This window comes from Choloepus didactylus, chromosome 8 (assembly GCF_015220235.1).
Source record: "Choloepus didactylus isolate mChoDid1 chromosome 8, mChoDid1.pri, whole genome shotgun sequence".
NCBI lineage: Eukaryota > Metazoa > Chordata > Mammalia > Pilosa > Megalonychidae > Choloepus > Choloepus didactylus.
The window spans coordinates 145048658-145063921 of NC_051314.1; the positions used below are offsets into that span (position 1 = coordinate 145048658).

Here is a 15264-nt window from a genome sequence, read left to right on the forward strand (position 1 = left end):
AGATGCCATTTCTGGGCAAAACTCTCAGTTCCAGCTCAGATCTTGGGTTTTACCAGTCACTGTTTGGTTAACACACTTAATTTCAGTGTCTTTGGATGCAAAACTGGATTAACATGACCTGTCTTAGCTATTTAACAACATGATTGCAAAGATCAAAACGACATGATGGGTTTTGAAAGGAGTTTGGAAACATGAACCCCTGTATGGGGCTGTCACAGCACTGTCTTTTGTGGTTTGGGTCCCTCGTTTCACTATGTGGCGTTACCTGCCTCCCAAATCTCCCTTAACAGTGGAGTCCTTCATGTAATGTCAGCCAGGTCGCATTTGCTATCTGTCCCTTGCAACTGCAAGGGACTGTCCAGTATTATGGTGGCATGACCAGGTGTGTGGGTCAGACTGCACATCACACTGATGGCAGGGTGGGGCTGGATAGTGGAGAGAGACCAAGAGCTGTCATGGTCTGGCTTAGCAATGGAGCAGAAAGAGGAAGGACTGTGGGAAAAGCTTGTGATAAGTCTGTATATCTGTATTTATGTTGATGGCAAACAGGTTTCCGGACCAGAGACAGACTCATTACACACAGAATATCTCCACACCAGTCCCCTTGCCCCTTTTTCCCCTTCGGGTGATGCAAAGAGGCCAGATGTAACTCTGCACAGTAGATGAGGTCTCTACTCCTAGACAGGGACCCCATAATTATGGATTGTGGAACTTCTATTGGAAATACCACACAGCTGCCCCTCCCCTCCAGAGAGAGAGAGAGAGACTTTATCTTTCTAAGGTAAATCAATCCTCCAGGGGAGGAGAAGTATTACATCAAATAAGTGTTACAATGAATGTGAATGGACATAAATGAATGGAAATGAGTGTAAATGAACGACCCTGGGGGAAATGAACCTACAAATCTCTGCTGAACATTCATTATCTCCACTTTCCAAGCCCTCATGGTGCAGAAACATGAAAATATTATTCCCAACAGCAATGGAATCAGTGGGATTCCTGCCTGAATGTGGCAGGGAGGCTGATGGGGGTTTGCAGGTGAACCTGAGGTTTCTGGCTAGGGAAGCTGTATGTTGAGGATATTTACTGGGGTAGAGGAGTCATAGGACAATAAATGACAATTATATCTTGGGATAAACTGAGCTTGAGGGGCTTGAGGGTTTGAAACCCAGCAGCAGAACTGGGCTGCAGATACAGATGTGGGAATGCTTAGCAGCAGGGGTGCGAACAGCTGTGAGTGTGATAAAGAGGACAGACCCTGGTGCCTCCATCCACTTGCAGGCACAGAGCAGAGCTAAGCCCCTGTAACATTCCTTAGGCACATTCCACTAGACTGGGGAATGTCGTAAATGACATTCGTGAAGCTGCAAGGGCTACCCACAGGGCCTCCCCAATGGCAAATCTAGGGCAGAGCTGCTGATGTGTCTAGAAAGAGGAGGAGATCCAGCACCCCCTGGGTACCAATAGAAGGTGCAGAGCTTCTAAAGCAATGGCTTACAAGCCCAGCTGCACATCAGAATCAGATGGGGAATGTTTAAAACCGAACCAAACCAAGTAAGAAACAAGTGTCTGGTTCCCAGTTCACCTGCAAAAATTCTGCTTCTATTGGTTCGGGACACATCAGAAGTTTTTGAGCCCCCAGGTGATCCTAAAGTGCATCTGGGTTTGCACACAGCTGTTGTGATATTCCAAGCACATGATTTTACTGGAGCAACTAAATTAAGGAATGATGAGGTAGCTGCCGTGTTTTACTAGCATCTGCCCTACCATTCTGCCTCGTAGTGTCTAGACTGGCACGTAAAGAGGCTGCACTTCACTGAGCCCACTGGTTACTCCAACAGCTTGCAAAACTCATCCTATGTGTGCAAAGGAGAGCTTACTCAGCTGAAGCTGGTACGAAGCTGTAAGAAGCATGGGGAGAGAAGAGATCCCATTGATTTGTCTACCGCTTTCCTAAAAAATATCTGAGAAGCAGCTTGTATATATGAAAACATAAAATAAAATAAAATTCTGTTACACCAAAGCAACAAGATTAGGGGACTACAAGATAAAAAGAATCGTTAAGAGGAATAACAAATTATACTGTATTTTATAGTAATTTACAATTTATAAGGAGCTTTCATTTTCCTTGTGACATCGGAACTCTACCTACCCCAAGAGGCATCATCACCCTTTTCTAGAGCCATGGAAGTTGTTAGACATCAGTGTCCACAGCTGGCCTGACTGGGGGCACTTTGCACAACCCTAGGATGCTAATAATGAGTGTGGCTTATGACAGGTTATACGCTGATGATGGAGTATCTACTGTCCACAGATTGTGAACAGGCAGCAAGAGGTGGAGAAGCAGCCAGAGGAGGTAGCCGCCCCTCGGCCCCATCACCCGGGTCAGGAAATGGGCTCTGGGACCACTCCCCACCTTGGGGTAGGGTGGGTTGTGCCATCACGTGCTGCTCCCGAGTCCTCTGAGGTGCAAAGAATCTTACACACACTATTAGCCGCTTCAGGAATTCCAGAACACCAATATGAAACATGTCGCCAACACTGTGAAAACACGACAGAAATATTTACTGGTATTTTGGTGTGCATTTTTGTTCACAGTTTTGAAAATAGTTTTAGGGGGAAAACAAACTTGTAATTTCCTCTTCCCCTAAAAAGGTAGCTCTCTCGGACAACGATTATGTCAACCATTCTTCCCTTTGGCCGCACCACCTTCTACTAGTCCAAGGCACGTGCCACCCCAACCATCCTCATTTTTATTGCCATATACTGCAAATACAGAGGCCTGTAAAATAAAATTTAAAAGAGGACAAGTGCAAGAAACCATTTATAGATTATCATGCTTGTGGCTTGATACTCATTAGCCTTTACGGTCTATTTCCTGTTTGGTTTAAAAAATTTATATTTTTAAAAAATTTAAAAAATTAAAAAATCACATTTTAAAAAATAAAATTTAAAAAATATTTTAAACTTTTTATTGTAGTAATGTGTATAGGACTTGAAATTTCCCCTTTTAACCACTTTCAAGCATACAATTCAACAGGATGTTACATTCACAATATTGAGCTACCATCACTGCCACCCAATACTCCAACTTTTCATCACCTGGACAGACCCTGCACCCTTTAAGCAGTGACTCCCCCTTCTCCTCACCTCCTGGCCCCTGGTAACCTATAATCTACTATCAGTCTCTATGAATTCTCTTCTTCTAGGCATTTCCTATAAGCTCTGGTCCCATGATGATGGGTGCCTGGTGTGTTTCTGCAGCTATCTGTGTTAACTGTACCAGATACTGTTCCAAGAGAACCGGTTCTCCGTTGGTGAAAGGCTGCACGTCTCTCCTGCTGTGGGGCTTTACATCAGGACACACTCATCCATGTTCACGGACCCCTCCCACGTCCTGTGGCCAGACCCAGACCCAGGGAAAGTCCGTGGTTCTCTTCCCTGGAACGCTGCCCGTCTCACACTCTCCGAGGGGCTCCTAAAGCCTGGTGAGCAATTTCACCTCAGCTTTTCTGTCCTATTAGGGGTTTCCATGTGAAACATCAAAAAAAAAAAAAAAAAAAAAGCACAAGTGATCAGGTTTCATTGAGATTCTGTGGCTCCTTCTAGCCTGTGGCGTGCTGGAGGTGGCTCATGAGAGAGCATTCGACATTTCAGGAATTTTTCATCACTTTCTAATTATTTTACTGTTTCTGAGGTTATTTGCTTCTATTGTACCTGTACAGTGGAAATATGATACGACTGTGTGCTACTGCATACCTCTTCACACTGGATGCCTGAAATTGGCCGTGGTGGGAGTATTTACTGCATGGACATTGGTAAACGCTGTAAATCTGGGCTTGATCTATTGATTATATGTTACAATTTAAGAAAGCGATGGAGAAAATGTTAATGATGCAGATTACACTTAAAACTATATCATCTCTGGAGTCATACCATTGTGAATACCACAAAAAATTGAGGAAATAGTCTTCTAATGTTCAAAAATGATGATCAGATTCAGCAAAGAAGTCACTCCGTCATTAAGGAATGAATATGTCTCTGTTCTTTCAATTTCACCAGGATTCACCTCAGAATGAAATTGGTTTGTCAACTACAACTACAGGCTGCCTACGGCAAAGGCCGCCAAAGCATTCTGTGGGACTCAGCTGACAAATGGAGTTCATGATAAAGAGCGTTATGAATTTTATCATTATTTCTAAGCCATGGGCTACATATCCTTTATCAGGGAACCATATAGCAAACTTAAAAGCATTCTTTTCCTGAGAGTTGGTTGTTCAGCATTTATATCACCGGTTCCAGCTGAGTGGTCTCCATTATCTAACCAACAAGTCTCATTTTAGTTAGCTATGCAAAAGAAAATAGCTGTACCCGGCTCACAAGATTTTGACAATCTATTGTCGCCAGACATTGTTTGCAGGGCAGTGACTCCTCACCCACTGTTCTAGTTTGCTAATGCTGCTGGAATGCAAAATACCAGAAATGGACTGGCTTTTATGAAGTGGGTTTATTTGGTTACATACTTATAGTCTTAAGGCCATAAAGCGTCCAAGGTAACGCATCAACAATTGGGTACCTTCACTGGAAGATGGCCAATGGCGTCCGGAAAACCTCTGTTAGCTAGGAAGGCACGTGGCTGGTGTCTGCTCCAAGTTCTGGTTTCAAAATGGCCTTCTCCCAGGATGTTCCTCTCTAGGCTTCAGCCCCTCAAAAATGTCACTCTTAGTTGTTCTCGGGGTGTTGGTCCTTTCTCAGCTTCTCCGAAGCAAAAGTCTGCTTTCAACAGCTGTCTTCAAACTGTCTCTCATCTGCAGCTACTCTCTCTTCTTCTGTGCACTCTTCAAAGTGTCCCTTTTGGCTGTAGCTCCTTTTCAAAATGTCACTCTCAGCTGCACTTCAAAATGTCACTCTCAGCAGCACTGAGTTCCTTCTGTTTGTCAGCTCATTTATATGGCTCCAGTGATTTAATTTAGACCCACCCTGAATGGGTGGGGTAACACCTCCATGGAAATTATCCAATCAGAGTCCTCACCCACAGTTGGGTGGGGCGCATCTCCATGGGAACACTCAAGGAATTACAATCTAATCAACACTGATACATCTGCCCACACAAGATTACAAAAAAGGAAATGGCATTTTGGGGGACATAATACATTCAAACCAGCACACCCACCTTTACCTGGGTCTGATCCACACGCCTCCCCCTTCCCATAGCCAGCACTTGGTGGCTATTTGTCTAGATTAAAAGAAAGCAGAGGCCTAGAAAGTCTCCTTTCCAGGTAGCTGAAAACCCACCCAGAGGCAGCATGAGCAAGATGCCCGTGATGGCTTTAGTTCTTCGGACAATGTAATTGATTTGGAACGCTGACACACTTTGACTCTTATAACTCTCGCCAGGCTAGAGGAAGAACTGGTGAAATATTTTGAGTCTGCGTCCCAGGGCTCTGTCCAGGCAATTCTGGTCTGATAATCGCCGTTGACATCCTGGGCAAACACATTAACCTCTGAGCTTCACCTTGGACAACTGCGAAATGCATTACAGTCTGTGTCGGAGGAAGCCAAGTCCGTTTTGGCAAACCCACTGCCGAGCCTTCTCATGCACAGTGTCTCCTGCTTTCCAAAATCATGGCCACCCAGGATGTCCTGCTTCATGAGGCAGGAGCCAGAAAAGGCCACGTTTCTCAATCCTCCTGCCAGATTGCCCATAATTGTGGCTAGCAAGAACATGCAATAAAGGAGGCTGTTCTGGAAACAGATGCTTTAAGGAGGGGTTCCACTGGCAGCAGCCCAAGGTGGAGCTGCAGGGGTCTGGGATCTGTGAAGCAGGGAGGACTTATGGCACCCTCCCGGCACCCACATCTGGCCTTGGGTACTCTCTGGGAGGCAACTTCTTATTTTTAGTTTACAAACAATTCCTCCTTGGAATCTAGGCAAAGTCTGAAAGGGCTCACCTGCCACCTGCTGGTAAGAATGCTCACTCCCTGTGCCGGTTTGAATGTATTATATCCACCAAAACACCATTATCTTTGATGCAATCTTGTGGGGCAGACATTAGTGGGGATTAAGTTGGAACATTTGGATTAGGTTGTTTTCATGGAAATGTGCCCCATCCAACTGTGGGTGATAACTCTGATGAGATAATTTCCATGGAGGCGTGGACCCGCTCATTCAGTGTGGGCCTTGATTACTGGAGCACTATATAAGCTCAGACAGAAGGAGCAAGCTTGCTATGGCCAAGAGGGACACTTTGAAGAAAGCAAAGGAGCTGAGACAGGAGCTGCAGATAAGAGACGGTTTGAAGATGGCCATAAAAACAGACTTCTGCTCTGGAGAAGCTAAGAGAGGAAAAACACCCCAAGAGCAACCAAGAGGGACATTTTTGAGGAACTGCAGCCTAGAGAGGAACATCCTGAGAGAGAGCCATTTTGAAACCAGAACTTTGGAGCAGACGCCAGCCATGTGCCTTCCCAGCTAACAGAGGTTTTCCAGATGCCATTGGCCATCCTCCAGTGAAGGTACCTGATTGTTGATGCTTTACCTTGGATGCTCTATGGCCTTAAGACTGTAACTGTGTAACCAAATAAACCCCCTTTATAAAAGCTGATCCATTTCTGGTGTTTTGCATTCTGGCAGCATTAGCAAACTAGAACAGATTTTGGTACCAGAGAAGGGGGGTGCTTTTGCTGCTGAGTTTGCAAATACCAAAAATGTTGGAATGGCTTTTTAAATGGATAAGGGGAAGATTCTGGAAGAACTGTGAGGAGCTTGATAGAAAAGGCCTAAACTGCTTTGGAGAGACTGTTTTTGGAAATATGGACTCTAAAGATACTTCGGATGAGGCCTTGAGCAGAAATGATGAATGTGTTGTTGCAAACTGGAAGGAAGGCGATCCTTGTTTTAATGTGGCAGAGAATTTGACAAAATTGAGTCCTTGTGTTGGATGGAAGGAAGAATTTTAAAGCAACAACCTGGAATATTTAGCTGATGAGATCTCCAAGCAAAATATAGAGGAAGTAGCCTGGCTTTTACTTGCAGCTTATGGTAAAATGTGAGAGGACAGAGATAAGCTGAGAAATGAATGGTTGGTTTCAAAGAAACTGGGAACTGATGGCCTGAAAAACTCTGGACTTCCAGGGGGTAGAACCCCAGAAGCTACAGCCCAACGTGAGGATGCAACCAAACATGGAACCCAGCTGCCATTTCAGTACAAGCCAAGATTGGAGAAGGAGTTAAGCAGAAAGGATTTGTAGAAAGTCCTATTGTCTGATGGCTTTGACCCCTGTGTGCTTCATGCAAAGCCAGTAGAATTTTTGCGAGCTTTTTATAGACAGAGTCGCTGCCGGTCGAGACTGGAGGAGACAGACAAGGAACAAATTGAAGGAAGAATTTCTTCAAACACAGAGCCATGGAGATTGAGGTCTGGAGTCAAGAGGTCTCAAGCTGGGAGAGCGGAGTGGCCCACACGCATGGAAAGGGTGCGTTTGCCCCAGAGGTCGAGGGTGGGCCTTCCACCTCAATGTTCAGGAAAGGTGTTGACATCTCAGGCCTCAAAGAGGGTGGAGCACGTTCCCAGGGGACTGGGGAGAGCCTGGCTGCCACCCCACTGTTCTGAAAGGGTTGAGCATGTGCCCCGGAGATGGAAGGGAATCTAGGTGCTGCCCCAATGTTTGAAGAGGGTGGGGCCAAGAAGGTGGTCTCCCCAGTATGTGGATACGTTGCAGCACTCACCCAAGCGTTTGGAGAGGAAAGGGCTGCCACAAAGGCCCTTAGGTAGGGTTAGACTCCCGCTCTCTCAAGCCCCAAGGATGCAACGTCATTCTGTAAATGACTCTCAGACTTTGAAATCTAATGGAGTTTGTCCTTCAGGTTTTAGGAACTGCTTTGTTCCCTTAAACTCTGTTTTCCTTTCAGTTTCTCCTTATGGTAGTGGGAATGTTCATCTTATGAATGTCCCTCCTTTGTATATTGGAAGCATGTAACTTGTTCTAAGTTCATAGATCCACAGCTAGAAGGGGAATTATGCTTTTGGACAGACCACGCCTGTAACTGATTCTGAAGGGATCTTGTACTTAACTATTGTTACTGAAATGATTTAAGTTTCTGTGATATTGTTGTGGGATGAATGTATTTTGTATACGGAAAGATCATGTCATTTTGGGGTCCAGGGGGTGGAATGTGCCAGTTTGCGTGTATTATGTCCCCCAAAATGCCATTATCTTTGATGCAATCTTGTGGGGAAAACATATTAGTGGGGATTAAATTGGAACATTTGGATTAGGTTGTTTCCATGGAAATGCACCCCACCCAACTGTGGGTGATAACCCTGATGAGATAATTTCCATGGAGGCATGGACCTGCCCATTCAGCGTGGGCCTTGATTACTGGAGCACTATATAAGCTCAGACAGAAGGAGTGAGCTTGCTACAGCCAAGAGGGACACTTGAAGAATGCCCAGGAGCTGAGAGAGGAGCTGCAGATGAGAGACAGTTTGAAGACGGCCGTTGAAAGCAGACTTTTGCTCTGGAGAAGCTAAGAGAGGAAAAATGCCCCAACAGCAACTAAGAGCGACATTATTAAGGAACTGCAGCCTAGAGAGCAATGTCCTGGGAGAAAGCCATTTTGAAACCAGAACTTGGAGCAGACACCAGCCATGTGCCTTCCCAGCTAATGGAGGTTTTCTGGACACCATTGGCCATCCTCCAGTGAAGGTACCTTGGATACTTTATGGCCTTAAGACTATAACTGTGTAACCAAATAAACCCCCTTTATAAGGGGTTTATAAGACTCGTAGCCTTCTCTACAAAACACCATTTCTGGTGTTTTGCATCCTGGCAGCATTAGCAAACTAGAACACTCCCAAATGATGCTTCCGCTGGTTCAACCACAGGTTACATCCACCAGGTGCCCCAACCTCGCCTTTCAACCATTATCCCCCTTTAGGTAAGACCTTAAACATCAACATCCGAGAATGAAAACAATAAGAATCAGCTTCATTAGTTTTCTGCCTGCACAGAATTTACGAATCAAGATGTTTTAAGGAAGCTGTCGCTGTAGACAGAGCTAGCTGACTTAACTTACTTGCGCCATTCTGTCCTATGTGCTGACATCACCAGATCCGGGGAAGGTTCTCGTCGTTTTACTGCCACCTTCTTGAAGCTGTTCTGAGAAGGATCAAAATTGAATGCAAAAGGAAGCATCAATTTCTTAAAAATAACTGCAGACATCTCTCCTTACCCGAAACACAGCAGAATGTTACCTTGTGTTCTTGAATATAACTAAACACAAAGGTGGATTTTAAAGATTTTACTGTTAGCGTGAACTCCTAGGTGTCCACATCTTTAAGTACAAGCCCAGCAGGTGGTATTTCAGACTGCCAAGGAACGAATAACAGATTCTCAATAACGATTTGGAAAGGAAAAATAAAAAAAGGGTCAGAATGAATGCACAGGACCACACCGTAGTTTTTCTTCAGAGTTTATTTTGAATTTTCGTTTTTGGATAACCAAGCAGCTCTTTAAGAAGAACGCACAGAAGAGTCATTCTGGCACTTTGGGATAGTACATAAGATTCTTTTTAATAGTCACATTCAGTCCACTTGCTCAAGCCATACACACTCCACGTTTGGTGAGCAAGCACAGCCCATAGGATTCTGGAGTTAATACGTATCCGTATATACAGACAGCCAATATCTGGAGGGGGGAAGGGTGTCTCTAAAGTGTCCTCTAGGCTACATCAGCTAACAGAACCCACATCACATGTGTAACTAGAGCACACTGCATTGGACAGAGGATGCGGAGCACAAACGGGCACTTGGCATCATGCAGCTTGAAGAAGAGGGGTTTAATTTAATAAATTTATAAAATCCAGGCAGTTCAATGAAAGGATTCGAGACAAACAAAAAGCGAGGGACTGTCTATTGTCACTGTAAAAAAGGCACTTGGAGTTAATGGGACCAGAATTGTAGGACTCTTAGCTGATAAAAAAAAAAAAAAAAGTACGATTTCATTGAAAGGCTTGAATGTTAAGAGATGACTCTCAGGAATTCCTAAAGGGAGACACCAAAAGAAACCACAGAGAAGCAGATCAGAACAAAGGATTAAGCTCGTTACAACCAAATCGCATTTTCAAAAAGGCCAACCGAAACCAAAAGCTAACCAAAGCAAAATCTAAGCAAAATCCTACTACAAAGCAGCGGTGCATAGCTTTCCTTTGCGATAATGCATACTTTTGGACACTGAGTGCCGACCTAACTTCTCGATAGTAACTTTCCAGTAGCATTATCATGATACAACTGCCTCAAGCAATGCAAAAAGAGTTTCATCTGTTCCCATAATCTGAGGGAGAACTGAGGTTATCGTTAAAACCTGTGGTTTCCCAGCGTTGTTGCTGGACATCAAGCACATGGAACCACACTCAGACGCTACTCCCGGCCCCCTCATGGGAGGCATCCAGGAAAATCAGCCTCTATTTTGAGTGATAATGATTCATTCCTTTCTAACGTTGACACAGCAAATCATAACGCAGTGCCAGTCCGCTTCTCACCGCGCCCATAGTCCCATTTCTTCCACAAACAAACACGCGCTTCCGTAAGAAAGGACATTTGGCAACTTCTCAGTCCACAGCTGGGAGCGCCGCGATCGCTCATTTGATGTTGAATGCCATCAGGGGTCTCTCCTCCCGTTTCTGCCAGGGGCTTTTCTTGTCTTCCCCTTGGTCGTCGTCGTCCTCCTCCTCCTCCTCAGCGGCAGATCTGCGCTCGGGGCTGGGGAGCGGCTCCAGCGGGGCCTCTGCAGTCCGTCTGGCCGTCTCCTCCTGCAGGCTGGGCAGCTGGCCGCCGCCGCTCCTCCGGCCGGACCCCTCCAGCAAGCACCGCAGGGCCCCGTCCTCGGGGGTGCACACGGCGGTCCCACACTCGCTGCCGCGGGGGTCCATGTCCTCCAGGTACACGAGCTGCGTGTAGGCCGTGCTGTCCGGGGCGCGCGGCTCTTCCTGCTGGTGCTCCTGGCCGGGAGGGTGGACCTGTTGGAGGGACAGAGGGTCTCCTCTCCCCTTCCGGGCGGATTTTGGTTCATTCATGTCCACGCCAGAATCCAGACTGGCGTCATTACTTCCGTTCCTTCCGGCTCTTTGGAGATCAATGTAGGAATGTCTAACGTGCGCGTTGGACCTCCCGTCCAGAGAGACGAACCATGCCCGGGGGTGAGGAAGGGGCTTCCCGCCTCCCAGCTCCATCAGGGCCTTTTCTGTCAGCAGCTGGACCTCACTGTTCATCTGTGCCAGGGCCGCGTCGTTAAGCGACGCTGGGATGGAGAGGGACTCGGACATGGCTGCGCTCTGGGGGCCCCACTCCCGGGAGCCCACGTCTTGCAGGTGCTGCTGAGAAATTGCCTGGGAAGACAGGGGCTGGGCTTGGATCTGGGACGCGGGGTGAGGGAAGAGCCCCGTGTGCGGGTTGGAGAGCTCAGCCTGCAGTCTTTCTATTTCAAGTTGCTGGTCAGCAGGGACCACCAGGGGCTGGCTGACGTAGGAGTGGTCCCCTGGCAATTTCATATAATGAGCTGGGATGACCAAGGCGGGTAACACTTTTCTGTAAATGCTGTCGTTGACCTGGTCAACGGAACTACAGCAGACCAACTGGCCTGGCCTTGGGAAAGATGTGGGTCTTTCAAGGTGATCTACCGATCGTGACATCATACATTCAGTAGGTCTGCGGTCCAGCAGTTGCTCTTTCTGGGGAGATGAGGGCGTGGGGTACACATGTTCCTGAATGGTGAGTTTACTTCCTGTGGAAATACGGTTAATGGATGCTTGCCCTTCTCTCTCTTGCTTTTCGAAAAGAGGCTGTGAGAGCACAGGATTGTAACTCCTCCTGTAATCGTCATCGCCAGGGGACTCGTAGCCTTCTCTTTCCGTAGACTTTCTTGATTTCAATGGGAAAATCTCCACGGACTTATGGTAGTCTTTTCCTAATGTCCCACTCGGTGTCAGGTTATCAAAGGAGATTTGGCTTTTATCCTCTTCCTTGTGAGAGAGAAGTTCCTCCCGAGAGCTAAATTCTTGGGAGGTGCTGTAGGAGAGTTTCAGCATGGGTGTGTGCATATCTACTTCTCTGCTGGGTGAGATCACCTCCAAGTGGACCCCACTCACCAGCTCCTTTGGGACGGGGGCACTGGGACGGCCGTGGCCGGCAAGAGAGAGCGTCCCGGGGAATTCTGACTCCCGTCGGGAAAACAGCAAGTTTATGTGTGACATGGATGTTGCCTGGTCCCTTTTGGAACTCTCCAGGGCCGCAGGAAGTTGTAGTTTCCGATGGTGCTGGCGAGGTTTTAAACACTTCCTCCTGTAATGAGAAATACAATCCAAACACAAAGATTAATTAAAGAGTCTTGTAACAGTAAAACTTCAAGTTTCAAGTAAAATCCTAATGCTCAATTTCCAAAAGAAGAAAAACAAAACAAACAACCATGCAGCAGCCAGGGCCTTCTTGCCCCAGACCCTCACCCTTATTTTAATTCCAAGCACAATCTGGGGGTTTATCCTCAGGCTTTCCGAGTACAGCCAAGTTATTCATACTAAAGGGTTCCCCAAGAGTTGACGATAATCATTCTTGCAAACTGAACAGACATGCATCAAAATAATAATAGTTCTTCTTTGTCCTTGAGAATATCGCCTCTTAATCAGCACTTAGGAATTGTCCGAATGAGTCATCAGGCCGTCTGACAACTGTCAGGCCTTTTTTTATAACTCCCTTTCTAAGCAATGTCATACAGAGTGTATCACACGTCCTACTCATTCATTTGCAAGTGACATCACAAACATTCGATTCTTAGATTTTTTTTTTCATGAGGTAAAAATAAGGATCTCAATTAGGAAAAGAAAAAAAAAGACCTCAACATCAAGGCTTGCACAAGACATTCTAAATTAAAAATGATAGTCAAAATGGGAAAACTTTACCTGCAGTAATATAAAAGGAGACACAGCAAAACCAAGAGTATGAAAGCCATTCCCCCTAAAATGGCCAGCAGAAACACCGTGTGGTAAGTGGTGATGTCCTGTGTTACAATGGGACCTGGAAGTTCAGTAAACAGCATTTTAGATGGGTGAAGAACTTCGTGCAAACAGAGCAATAAATAACTGCTGGCTTAATGTCTTTCCTAGCTGGGGCAGGAGCCATGGGCAGAGAGAACACCCATCACAGATGGGCTTGCAGCAACCCATGATTTCTCTCAATGGAAGGGGACAGAAGCACCTGTGGTCAGGAGCACTTGGAGTCCTCAAGTACAAATGCGATGTGTCCGGGTTATCCCCTAGCTGAAAAGAGAGCCTCACTCAGTAGCATGTTCAGCATTCTAAACACATGAACTGCTAATAAAAGAAAATGAATACACGGTCGTATAATGAGTGGGACTCACACTCAGAGACGTTCTGATTTATCTGGGGACTTCATACTGCAGGGGAAAAAAATCACAAGATTATATTCTCATTATTCCTGGGAATGCTCTTTATGTGGAGAGCTTTTTGCCTAAATGAGTCAGTTTAAATGTATGATATAAATGTACAACAACTTAAAAATAAAACCAACAATTTATCACAGGGTGTTAAGTATTACTAAAATGCTTTCCTTTTTTAAAAATAAAATCTCCCTCTACCATCTTTTCAACATGGCTGACCACACATGGCCATAGACCTCTGCAGAATTTGTGAATGTGAGCTCAAAGTTACCTGAGCTAAAAATATTTTCTTTGTAATATCCATTGTAAACAATTCCAAACAGTAGTCCAAGACAGGCTCTTTAGGTTCAATAGTGCTAAGAATCTATCTAATGTCACCTGCAAAAGATGGACAACAACCACAAAAATCTCCCCAAATTACAATATTTGGGCACTTACGGTGTGTCTGGCAGTGCCAGACATGGGAGAGAAGGTTGGGCAGTGTCACACATTATTTCACAAATGTTACTAAATACCATGGACATCCAGAGGTCTCGATACTTTAAAAGACAGATTTCTTCAAAAATCATTTCAAAGAGACAGTATCTTGATTTAAGAGCTGCATAAACCCAAGGAGGCTTACCGGTTTTTGAAGAAATTCCTGAAATTTTAAAAGCACCATTCTCCCCTAAATATAATCAACTCCAATGGGGTGGGTAGGGTGAGGCTAATGTTTTCAAAAATGGAAAAAAGTAACTGACACCAAATACGGCCTTCAAAGTTCAGAGAAACAATTTTCTACACAAAGACAACAAGAGGAAGGTATAGGCAATGCTTTGTCAGGAGTCACCAAGAAACCTGGGCAACCTGTGAAAATGATTCCCAAATAAGTTAAGTTTGGTCCTTTAAGTACTTAAAATGTTTTTATTTTAACCTCTGCCGATGGGCAGCATTATGTAATTCATAGCCACACTTCACTTTCTTCTTAAACAGAGAATCAAAGGGTAAAAGCCCTAATATTTTCTTGTTGGATTGGGCTCATTACTGCACGACAACATGGCAATTTGTTTTAATAACGTGGTGCTGTGAGGATGTGTGTCCTGACATTAAATGCCATCAGAGGCTGGGCTGTGTGTGCTTTTTATAGTGTTTTTGTCTCTTTCTTCACTGGTAGAGGCTCCCAGTGGACCCACATCCAGCAGTTCTTTGTCCCCTCTTTACGAAGTATTTATTAATCTGTCACATGAAGGGAGAACTGGTCCCCAAGGTTGTTTGGAATATATCTAAAATAGAAACTAACTTCAGTGCCAAGGCATAGGAACCTCTACTCTTCCTTCCTTCTCTTTTGTCATATTCTAGATATTTCAGATTTGGAGAATGAGGAAATTCTCAACTTGGTTCATGCTTACACCTCCTCAATAAAACCATAAAGGAAAACACATACTCTTGAAACACAGATGTGAACCATAAAGGGTCTCAGGATGGAAATGTAAAGTCAACAAGATAGACTTTTCAACATACCTATAGGAATGGTCACATCAAATACATTACTTTGGGAGTTGAAGTGCTAATTTCGGTGATAATTCCATTGCTAAAATATTTCAAACTCCAATGTTGGAACTGCCTTGATGGTTAACTTACGAAGGACAACCTTTAATCATACACATTTTGACCCAGCTCAATCACCCAACTTGGATGTGCATGACTTTTAGATGTGTCTACAAAATCAAAGATACCCTTGGAGGATAAACATTTGCAATGAAGAGATTCACTAATGAAGACAGCCCAAGTGACACACATTCTAAAAGCAGTTTGTGGGTGGAAGCCATTACTG

The 15264-nt window shown here is 45.1% G+C and overlaps 1 protein-coding gene across 3 annotated transcripts in view; it reads right to left on the reverse strand.

The window, feature by feature from the left end:
- Positions 1 to 9458: 9458 nt before the first annotated feature.
- FAM171A1 (family with sequence similarity 171 member A1) overlaps positions 9459 to 15264 on the reverse strand; it is a 152155-nt gene continuing 146349 nt past the window's right edge. For all 3 annotated transcript variants that reach the window (XM_037845756.1, XM_037845755.1, XM_037845758.1), the window contains 2 exons: positions 12955 to 13069; positions 9459 to 12340 (listed from right to left, as the gene is read on the reverse strand). In XM_037845756.1, the coding sequence (XP_037701684.1) occupies positions 10642 to 12340; positions 12955 to 13069 (1814 nt within the window). In that variant the 3' untranslated portion in view covers positions 9459 to 10641. The remainder of the gene's footprint in view (positions 12341 to 12954; positions 13070 to 15264) is intronic.